Here is a 12,003-nt window from a genome sequence, read left to right as displayed (position 1 = left end):
ATCCACAGATCAGTCAAGAAGGTCAAGGTAACTGGAGGAGCTGCAGAAATTTACAGCTCCAGAATCTGCAATCGTATGAAGTCATGCACTTCATCCGAACTTCTACTTGCAGTTTTCCTCAAACCAATAGGAGATGTAGAGAAAAGCAGACTTCAATTTTACAGCCTAAAAGCAAAACACTAAAAGTGTGGCGTATAACTGACTCTGCACATCACCATGAACGCACCATGCCCATAATGAAGCATAGTGGTAGTAGCATTATGCTGTGGGGATGATTTTCTTCAGGGACATGGAAGCAGGTCAAAGTTAAACTCAGCTCTCAACCCAATCAGTGATTATTTTTGTAAGGCCTTCTACATCTGGTTGTATAGATTCCTTAACTAATGTTGTCAAACCAATAACATAAAAACATCACTTTCTCATTTCACTGAAATAGATCCAAGAATTCAAACAATGTTTTTGTTGACCCTCATTCTCAAAACCTTCACAGTGTAGCAGAGTTGTAAGAGTGTATTCGCTGTACTTCCATCCCTATTGTGCCTGTCGACCCCCCAGATCGCATACACAATGCATTTCTCTTCATATGCACATGTAGAGGTGTTTTCACCTCTCCAGGACCGTTGTAACTGCTATTTTTATTTAAGTCTTGGCCAGAATCCTGAGAAGCTGAAGCGTGGGGTCGGTGACCAGCCACCTAGATAAGAGTGGGAGGAAGGCCGAGTTCAGGTTTGTGTTTCCTGAGAGTTGAAGGAGTTTGTTGCTCTGTGACTCTCATGATGGCCACTATTTCCACGAGGTCCCAACCTTTGCAAAGCCGTTTGTACATCTACAAAGGCCTACCATGCAACTCGCTGATGGCTGGTGAGTCTTTGTCTTTGCTGATTTCTACTGTGGTTGCTGGTCGTTACTTTGTGCCGCCTGCAGCCTCTTCCTTAGCCAAGCAAAACTGTGGTGGATGTTTTCCCCTGAGTTCAGGACTTAAAAGCTTTCATTGCTTGACAATCACAATCTCAAAAGAATTGTCAGTCACTTTGGGGTTGTTGCTTGTTGTGTTTAAAGACTGTCTTGTTTTTTTGTTCCTGTCACAGATACGTGTTCAGACAGAACTCCCCTACATGAGGCGGCCTATCAAGGCCGACTTCTTCGCCTCATGACTCTCATGGCTCAGGTAAAAAACGGTTCTGTGCTAGGAATTATCTTTCAACGACAAGATGGATTGGAAAAAGATGACAGATTTAAACTTTTGTCTGCAGGGCTTCCAGGTAAACACTCTCACCCTGGATGGAGTCTCTCCTCTTCATGAGGCTACGCCTGTGCCAAAGTCCTCTTAGACAATGGTGCAAATGTAAGAAATGTTATTCTGCCTCAGAGTTGAACATGATGGTGTTGTGTAAATGTAGAGTTGGATCCAGTCACAAGACTACACTCATGATTACCAGGATCGGCATATCAGATTGGTTCTTCTTCGTTTTATTGATATAGGGTTGACTGTCCCTTTACAGGTTATAGAGAAACAAAAGTAGAGAAACCACTTTCGTTTCTTGCTTCAGACTGAATTTCTAAGTACGGACTCCAGTTTTTAATGGGATTGTGTTCGGGATCCGTGTAGAACTTTATTGTTACCCGAATTAAAGTCAGTTTATTGTGGTGGGTTTCAGATCATTATCTTGTTGCCCTTAAGTGGGGTCAAGTTTCAACTATCTACCTTCTGATTTGAAGCTGACGAACTTGGTGTTAGCTGTCTTTTTTTCATTCATTTATCCACTTAAACCAGCAAAACCAGTGTTGAAATGAAGTCGACAGCTTGGGAACATTTTCTGACTGTTGTCTCTTGTGTGACCATTCGGCTTCTTGTTCTTCCATGTAGATGTCTGCAAATTTCAGTCAGTCTTATTTATTTTGGAGCAGAGTTGTTTTTCTTGGTCTGCAAACTCAAAGTTTATGTTACTAAACCCACTTCAGCGCAATAATTTAATGCGATGACAAATTTGAACTTTGATGACTTTTGAATCTCTAATGCATCTTAATCCATCCGGGCGTTCCAACAAAAACACACATCAGCACAAATCTGTGACAGGCTGCTATTAAGTTTGGGGAAAAAAGCCTTCCCAGCCCCCAAAATGTGTGAGCCTTGTTTGAAGTTAAATGAGCTTGAGCTCTTCTTTCAAGATGAGTGATCAAATATCCTGCTTCTGTTACGCTGGAAGCTTGTAAATGGCTGCAGATGGCTCAGCCGAGTGATAGTTTGTAAGGGGGAAATATCTGTGATGGAGTGTGTTTTTAGAGTTCAACATTACGCATATTTTTGATCCTTTGTGGAAAAACGACAAGCCGCGACACGTTTAAACTTTTGCACCCTATTCCTATTAGTTCATCTGGAGCTAAAACAGTTTTTTTTTTAATTGTCAAAATTACAATTTAATGACATTTGTGATTATAGTGGCTGTAATAAATCTGTACCTGTTCCAAGAATTTATTGTAACACCCAAAATGATTCTCCGTGTAAATATTATCACCTATTTTTCAAACACACAGCATGTATTTAGTTAATTTCAAACATTTGAAAGTTTAATAAACACAGTTTCAAAACAACAAAAGTCAAACTGCACATAAAAAAAGGAAAAAAGAAAAGAAAGTGAAAGTATTTATTTGTATGTTCATTATTTTATATTTTCTGGTCAAAGAAAAATACATTCATGTACAACAAAGTTTTTTTTCTCTCTCTCTCATCCAAACGTTTAAAATTCATAATGTAAGCATTTTCAGGATTTAAATATATACTGCAACTTTGGGTGAAACTTTGGGGAAATCTGGTAAACAGATTCTCTTTCCCCCTGTCAGGCTGCGGCGCTGTCAGCAGAGGGCGCCACACCTCTCTTTAACTCCTGCAGCAGTGGAAATGCGGCTTGTGTCAGACTCCTCCTGCGGCGCGGAGCCTCCATCCACACCGACCAGCGGCTGGCTTCACCCGTCCACCAAGCTGCTAAAAGCGGTCTGTGGGTGTCAAAAGCCATGAGCATAAAGGTGCGAATTGTTTCAGCGCAGGTTTTTGTGAGGCTGTGTCTCTCTCCGTCCAGGTCACAGAGAGTGTCTGGAGCTGCTGCTGCTGTCGAGCGGAGCCCAGATTGATTGTGAGGCACCGGGCGTGGGGACCCGGGCGTGGGGACCCCGCTGTACGCCGCCTGCAGGGCTCCGGCGACGGACTGCGTGGCGCTGCTGCTGCGTTCAGGTGCATGAAGAAACGGAGTGACCAGGAGGAGGAACCTTTTGCAAGGCCTCACGAGTTTACCTTTCAGCCTCTCACTCATGTTGGTTTAACTTGCGGTCAAAAAAAAAAGACAAAAAGGTCACCTGTTGGATTGTAATCTGTAAGGATTACAGATTACAAGTGGCCTTAATGAGTCTCTGACGTCAGAAAGCATGTGGCAGACAACAGTGGAAATGAACCTCTCTTTCCACTGTAAATACTGTAAATTTGTAATTACATTGATCTTGATCATATTTTTCAAACTTATGAATGTCACTCAAGAAGAAATTCCCCAATAATGAGAATACTTTCTAAATTCACTCTATATACAAAGTGAGTACAAATAATTGTTTACTGCTGTAGCTCCATATAGCAGTAATCAAAGTCCCTGTAGTCACGCCACCCAAATTTCCCATAGTAAATCCTGTCCGAGATGGGAGAGGATGGCTGATGACTTAACTTTTATGAGGAAATAAAAACTAGCATTATCCTGCTTTTTAAGGGATAATGTTACATATTTTCCAGGCACATAGTGCCATTTTATAGCCCAATCAAATAACCACGTCACCCTCAGTTGTTATAAAAATCCGGTGTATATCAGACGCGACTTAAAAGAAATTTGTCTTTGAAATTTGTCACCTTGAAACTGGTGACGAATTCACCAATTGTGAAGGTGACACTTCTCTTGTAGAACTGAGAATAAAATTGTTGAATTCAAAGCGTTTGTCAACATCAAGATTTCTTCTCTGACTTTAACCATTATTATTTGAAAAGATTTTCGACACATATCTTATTTTTATTTCCCAAAATTCACTCGTGATTTATGAATTGCTGGCGGGAGCTCAGATGTCGTCTTTGTGTGTTTATGACGGAGATGTCTTGTAAAAAGAGGCTGTAATGGTGGTTTTTGTAATCGTTTGTCTTGGCAAGAGAAACAAATGTCGTGCACAGGGTTGGAAGATAACATAAGAAAACACTCGAACAAATGAGTTATTCTTACATCCTGAATAATTTAAATTGACGTGATCATTCGGGAAAAAAAAATGTTAGTTAATATAGTTTGTCTAATTTTGATGTATTTTAATAAAAACAAGAACTATTCTCTGATTTGAAGACTGATTGAACAAAATCACACAAAAAATGTATTTCTCGATTGAAATTAAGTGCAATTTTGACTCCCTCTTTCCCCAAGACAAAGACGTATTTCTGCCAAATTTCCTTGAAGAAGCCAACTATGTGCGGTCGTCTAACAAAACTTCAGATTCAGTCGTGGATTTGTTCCTGCACTGCCGGGGTGATTTTCAGCCGGTATGCCGTCTATTTGTCCGTCCCCCCTCCGTCCTTTTCCATGGAAACAGAAAGCAGTGCTTCACAGTTCACAGCAGCAGACATTTCAAAGCTTTTCCAGTCGTCTTAATTTGCAGAGCCGTCAGATGTAAGGAGAAACCATTTGACGTTGTATTTATAGCTCTAATTAGTGTCGATGTTTCTACTCCACCATTACTTACTGTACATGCCTTTATTTGCTCGTACTTCAAATGGATTTTATTTCGTCTTCATTCTGATACTGAGAGTTTTTTTCCTGTTTGTGTACATGCAGGTGCAGATGTTGGCTCTGGGTGTGGGCAGATCAGCCCTTTGCATGCTGCGGTTTGTGCTGGAGAAGCAGACATTGTTAAACTTCTCCTGGACTTTGGGGCAGACAGAGCCAGCAGGAACACAGAGGGAAAAACGTCTCTCGATCTGTCGACACCAAACGGTGCGATTCGAATCGCTCTGGAGAGGAGAGGTGTGTGGAGCAATCTACTCGCCTTCATTAACTCCCTGAGAATTAAGCTTGAACATGCCTGGTTTTCTCTCTCTTTATTGTAGCTCCCTGCTCTCTGTCTGAGCTTTGCCGTTTCTGCATTCGCCGCAGTCTCAGGCGAACTCGTCCTGCAGCCTCGTCCTTCCTCACAGGATGCAGAACTTCCTCCTCCACAAATGACACATCTGTTTGCTCCATACACCTCCCGTCATCGATTGTCCATGTAAAATAGTTACAAAGGAATAATATTCTCAAAACTACAACTGCACACTTGTGTATTTTAGGATAATCTTGCTTTTAAAATTTGATATTTAAGCTCTACTGACAGGTCACATTTGAAATGACTCAGACGTTGCATGTTTGTACTTCAAGTAAATCTGTCTGTTTAACATCCATCTCTTTGCAAAACCTTTAAAAGGTGAACACAACCAGTCGCATATCTGGATGTTCCCTTTTTTTTTCTTTGTTGAACTGTTTTCTGAAACCTTTGTGGCTCCACAGGGAGCTGTCTGAATGCCAGATAAATCACAGTCTGTTGTGGCTGAAGAGAAGAAGAGCGGACAAAATGAAAGAAACATTTTGCTGAGTTTTTAAAAAGTGAGGCTTTTAGAGTTATGTTATATCTGCAGTTGACTTCAATATAAACTTATCTCAGCATACTAGATGTCTCAGCTGTCTGCTACGGTACAAACATGCAGTTTTGAATTTGTACTCAGTACATCTCAACCATAAACCAAATAAAAATATTAGACATAAAGGTCAAATCATGACAAAAGTAATGTACCGTCTCTAGACTCAGCAGAATACTGTGAATGTCACGTACTTGGACTATTTTACTTTTAAGAACAGGAGTGACATACAATCAAAGATGTCTAATAACTCATGATTAGTCTTGATTTATCACAATATTTGTTTAATTTTGTCATGTTTTCATGCACATAAAAGTGTGAAATTGGTATAGAAGATACAGCAGAAAGGAAGGACCTTGGGACCCGTACTCCCAATGACTCCTAAGCCTGAAAGTACTTCCTTACTCGTCATTCTTAGAGTTTTACTTCAGTCAGCATCTTAAACCTTAAGAGAGCTCCTAAAGTGATCAAATATTGGAAGTAGTGAGGATTTTAAGTTGCCTTAAAAGCAGGTGGAAAGAAAGGAGCGGGCACAGCATGTTGATGCTGTTTGGCAATTAATAAAAGTTTGCATAGCTTCATCATCATAACTCACTTTTCTTAATCCAGTTCAGCTTGTCTGATCGGTTCATTTCAATCAACAAATGTGGAATGACCTTCAAAAGGACGCTTATTCTAGAATCATTTTTTACACAATTGTGTATGTTTGGACTTTTGACCATCCTTTATAATAAACACCTTCATTTAAAAACTTCACTTTGAGGTTACTTGTGTTATCTTTGAATAATATTTAAATTGATTCGATGTTCTAAACCACTGAAGTGTGACAAGTATGCAAAAAGAGAGAGAGAAATCACTAAATACGTTTTCACACTATGTTCTGTTTCTCTGGTTTCTCTGAGCTTCAACATAAATGATCATTAAAAAAAAGCAGCAGAAGATAATATGAATTAATGAACTATGCCATTCAGATAGGAGAAAAGGTTGGAGTATATTTTTAACCTAAATTGGTTTTTCATCATAGGGTTGCTTTAAAAATCTTTTACATAAACCAAATAAAAACCCATAGAAAGTATTTTGGGAACTGAGGTTAGTAACAGAGAATGACAACAATTAAAGAGGAGGAAAAGATTTTTTAAGAAACTGAATAATAGCTTCCATACAAGACAGACTAATGAAATATGGAATATTTTCGAAGTGGCCCTTAAAGTGCTTCACATAGAAGTAAAAGCAAGAGGAGAATGCAGAGCTTTTTGGATGTACAAAACAACAACAACAACAAGAAGTTCAATAGCTCTGAAGTGATGGATGGAAATGAGTTTTTCTGATAACTCTATGGTTAAGGGGGCTGACTCAGTACTTCAGACCTAAACCCAAAGGAGCTTTTAAAACAGGTAATACAATTCAAAGAATAAAGTCTATTTCTCACAAGAACCAAAAACTCAAGTGGTTTGTGAATCAATCACAAAGTGGTTTCTTTTGCGTCTGTGAATCGACTGAAACCCTCAGCAGCTGGTTGGGGTTTCGGTGCCATACAAAGTTCTGACTACATTTGCGTGAAACAGATGTAATTGGTTCCTGTTTCCTGCTTATTAGTTGCACTGCTGCTGTAGTCTTGGAAACAGGCAGCTCCATTTATTAAGAACTAACATTAGATCTAATTAAAGATGGAAGGGTGGTCTGGAGCAAGACTCAGAACGACAAAATTCAGGGAACAAAAAGGTGTTATTTTTGCAGCGTAGGACTGTGAAGGAGTAATCTGATTATTACCGAGAAAAGCCTGAGTCAGGTCTAGAGATGTGCAGGTATACGGGTCAGTTTTATCCTGTGCATTGACAGATTGGTCCACCATGTTGTGTCATGATATTACCGGAAATGACTGAATTTACCTTGGTGAAAAATATGAAAATGAACAAGAGGTGTTCAAGTGACGTGCGGTCAGGTGAGGCCGAGCCTGTCATCGTGGAAAAAAAAATATTAGAATTTTTCATTTAGCTTAGCCAATTCTGATCATTTTTTTTTTCTTCAAAATTTCTGAATTTTTGCATTTTCCCATTTGAAAGCTCGAAAGCCAAGCTGGTGAAGCAGCAGGGAGCTGAGCTTCACCTGGAATTGATCAACCTCTGCATTGGCTGTCAGTCGATGATATTTTCCTCCTGTCTATACTTCGCCAATAAAATGGCTAAAAAACATTTAATATATGAACTGATTTTCTATAATTTAGCAACGAGTCTGCGTGTGTGGCGAGAAAGAAGTGGGTTTGAATTGCGATTGAACGCCTTTTCCCTTTGCTGTGGTGCGCAGCACGAAATCAACGACGCCAACGATGCGGGCTTTCTGCTCCTTGTTACACCAGACATCCACCAGCAGTGATACTGATCACTAGCAGCTACTGATCTTAGGCAGGATTTTGTTCAGGCAACCAAATCCCTCAGTCGCAGGTTGCTACAAACCACAGTGGCCACACTGGCACACCCCGCTAGAGGGAAACAAAGGCACCCAGTGCAACACTTTCATTCTATTGGTTGATAGGTTGCCAGGAGACGGTGCATTTTTGTTCCTGAAGCAAGCAGAAAATGTTTCGTGAGGGAGCAGAGCGTCCCAGCAGATGTAAGAGTGCGAGGAAAAGACTTGTGTACAAGCAATACAAGTTTTTAGAAGAAAGACGTGAAGTCCTGCTTTCAAAATGAAAATGTAAGCAAAAGTCTTAAAGGTTTTGATATCAAAATACATGAAATCCTGCTTTCAGACTGAAAATGTGTGCTCCTAGATTATAGCAGAAAAATTCTCCCATATTAAAGACTTTAGGATACCATAGGGCATAAAAGAGCAAAAGGTCAGATTACAAATTAAATGAAGCTGAGGAAATTAGTTGAATCCCCCTCTGCTTCGTTTATTTGTCTCTCAAGATGTGTGTGAGAAATTCAGAACACCTTGGGGCTTTGCTCTCATTATGTCTGGTACCACCATCATGCTAATGTGTTGTTTTTTTGTTTAATTTTTTTTTCAGATTTACATCTCCCTTAACAAAGATTTACAAACAGAAACAAAACCAAAACTGAGGCTTGCAAAGGAGTGAAGGGTGAGCGTGTTTGGATGCTCTGTGTTTGGTGGCTGGTGTTGCTCAAGGGGAATTAATTTCCAAATGCCACTCTGAAAGGTCACCTCAGTAGAGACCTGAAAAATGCTATCCGGGCAGATTTGAATCGACAAGGCTTTAGCTAAATAGCGAGGGAAAAACCTCAGCCTTCAGAAGAACTGCTTGAAAGAGATGTACGCTGCTTTGCGACCTGTTTTTCCATTTCTGTAACCTTTGCTGGAGTCGCTATTAAAGCAAGAAGACCAGTATTTTATTGGTGGATGAAATCAATTTGAAGGTGTTGCAGGCCTTTCGCAGCGAGGTTACATTGAAGTTACAAGAAGATGGTCCGACCAGTCGGTGTCTGTCATTTTTACTCTGGAGAGTAATTCAACACTTTACGTATCCATTCAGATGTGCTCCTCTGCGGGAGAAGATAAGACAAACATTCTCAGGGACTGTCTTACGTAAAAAATCAATTCAGCTTAAAGCTTTTTTTTTTTTAAAGTAATTATTCCTGATTACCCAGGAGACAGCATCACAATGAATCTCTTGAAGTGGGAAGTAAGATGAAATACAGACAAAAGTGTATTATAAAGAAACGTCTTTAAAATTTATCTTACTCAAACAGCATACATTTGAGATATATATATATATATATATATATATATATATATATATATATATATATATATATATATATATATATATATATATATATATATATATATATATATATCTTTAATCCTGTGAATAACAGAAGGATTTTACAAGTGCAGGCTGAACTCCAGCAGAGTGGACGACTTGTCACCATTTGTTTGGTGTTCATGGACAAAATCTCAACACAGCAGCAGAGATGAGGGCGTCTGGTCTGGAAACCGGCAGGCCCCATGTTTGGATTTTGCACACACTGTTGTTCTGTTGGCATCGGTTCAGGCATCTGGTCGGGGAAACTTCTGGGCACATCTTTGTAGGTGTTTACTCTTCGTGTCCCATTTGAAGCCGACTCAGAACTGGAAAAAGCCTGGAATCTCCAGAACACATCCTCAAAATGCAGGCAATGAGTTCATGCTGAGCCTGTCGATTCAGTACAGTTAATCAGTCTTTATGTTTTCTGTGTGCTCTGTTTTATTTTTTATTTTTTTGTTTTTCTTGCATTTCCTCTAAACTTACAGACTTTAGCTAAACGACAAAGACCAAGCAAGATCAGATTTAATTAATTCGACAGGTGCATGAAAACCTAAATGCAGGATTTAGTATTGACATGCATTTTTTCACAATTAAAGTCTAAATCTTCTTTTTTCTTTATTACTTTCAGTCTTTAAATTAGATTTCTCATTTGCAGGATTACATTTAAGAGACACAACCAAGAAAGTAAACAGTCCATCATCTGCAGCCATGATTGTGGACTGTAGATCAAAAACTAAGACAATCTTCAGTTTTCATGAGCAGCAATACAGCAACCCTCAACAGAGTTTATGTTGGTACAATGTCAACAGCAAAAAAAAGGGCTTTAAAATCATACGAGATTTAGGAAACTCCATCTGCACAAATTTATTCATTTAACGAAATCTAATCAGTGCAGAATTTTGATGAAACCAGCCGCCTCCGCCGCCCATCGATAAAACAAACTCCCTCAAAATCTGACGTGTGCAGACACAGACGGCTCTTTTAAATCAGGATGAAAAACAGAGTTTACAGCTGCATTTCAGTAAATGGCTCCTTTTTTGACTTCAAGTTATGCTTTCAAATCGCCTTTTTGAAAATTATACTCAACGTCTTCGTATTTACAATGTATTTTGTGTTTCTCTTATCTCTGTTCCTTTGTTTTCTGTGAAGCACCTTCTGTTGCCTGTCATATGAATGTTGCTTTACAAATAGTTACCTCTTGTCTCAGTCACAAAATCTCTGCATGTAGCATCACCTGAGCAATGAAAACCTCAAATTGCCTCAGATTAGTTATTCATGCTCTTTGCTAAGTGACATATTTCTGCAGCTGTTCATAAAATCAGTGTGTCTTTTCACAAGTGGAAGACATTATTTACAGACGACTAACTATCAATGATTTAATATAATATCTGGTTTCAGATATTAGACCATTTACAGAGGATTTCCTAAATTGTTTCCTCCTCTTTGGCTCATCCTCACGCTAAGAAACTGTGAAGTTGTAAAACATGTTCACTAAGTCGGATCATAGAGTTTAAATTCGTCACTATATAATTTATGTGGATGGTTTGTGCAACGCCCATGTGTTATGTTTTGTTTTTGTTTTGGATGTTTAACTTGATCGCTGTCTGAATAATCAACATATAAGTCAAAAATGTTTTGTAGTTTCTTTTTTAATTTGAGTCAAATGAGAAAGGACTACAATGTGATAATTTAAACAATGACAATAACAATACTCTACAGAAGCAAAGCCAACAAAGACATCATCAACTCAGACATCACAGTTAGGTCCAAAATGGTCCAACAATTCTTGCAAAATGAAAAATATAAAAACTTTTTTTTTTTTAAATACAGAACATTCAGTAATTTAATAACAATTCAGGTGAAAAGAAGAAAAATATTTCCCTGGTTTTGTTTTTAATTGAGATGTTTTACTCATGGAAAATATTTTATTTTCAACTCTTGAAATAATTGACTCAACTCTTGATCGTGAAAACGTTACTGTGCATATTACCCATATTTGAACATATAGATTACCACTCATGTAATACGAGCTGCGTAGAAAAGATGCTCCACGGAGTGACGGATGTTTGCGTTGTGTGAACTGTAAGCACAGAGGATGAAATGGTTTAAAACATGAGTCAAAAACCGGCAACGAAGCTCCAGCAAGGCCAAAGCTGAAAATCCACTTTTGGTTTGATGTGGTGATTTGACGCGACCACCACATCAAACCAAAACATGCAGAATAAAGGAACAGTCTGTCTGGTTTATCAGTATGGGAGCAATAAACACCCCTTTATTTGCATTACTTAAATCTCTTGCAAAACCACAATTGACACAAGCAATGCTGTTGGACTTAAGTTTATATTTAACATTCAGGGAAAACCTCCAACAGAAATGATCCATTCCCACCATGGACTATTGTACCAATAGGGTCTAAAATCAACTTTACTGATGTTACTTTCCTTTTCCAACAAGCTGAGAACAATTTACCAACATATCCAAGAGAAGAATCAAAGGTAGCACAGTCCTTGTAACGCACACGTTGTGTTTGGTTGGGGGAAGCAGCACTCCT

At 38.9% G+C, this 12,003-nt stretch overlaps 1 protein-coding gene across 1 annotated transcript; it reads left to right on the top strand.

Moving 5' to 3' along the window:
* The first annotated feature begins 567 nt into the window (after positions 1 to 567).
* asb11 (ankyrin repeat and SOCS box containing 11) lies at positions 568 to 6,413 on the top strand. The gene is given in 11 exon segments (XM_055031953.1): positions 568 to 591; positions 699 to 861; positions 1,089 to 1,168; positions 1,254 to 1,302; positions 1,305 to 1,345; positions 2,842 to 2,992; positions 3,078 to 3,151; positions 3,154 to 3,229; positions 4,848 to 5,036; positions 5,120 to 5,179; positions 5,182 to 6,413. Coding segments are annotated over 11 exon segments (960 nt in total). The 3' UTR covers positions 5,235 to 6,413.
* The last annotated feature ends 5,590 nt before the right edge of the window (positions 6,414 to 12,003 follow it).

This window comes from Poeciliopsis prolifica, unplaced genomic scaffold, assembly GCF_027474105.1.
Source record: "Poeciliopsis prolifica strain line A6 unplaced genomic scaffold, Auburn_PproV2 SCAFFOLD007, whole genome shotgun sequence".
In the NCBI taxonomy this organism is placed as follows: domain Eukaryota; kingdom Metazoa; phylum Chordata; class Actinopteri; order Cyprinodontiformes; family Poeciliidae; genus Poeciliopsis; species Poeciliopsis prolifica.
The sequence above is the reverse complement of the archived record's forward strand: the minus strand, read 5'-3'. Positions and strand labels throughout refer to the sequence as shown.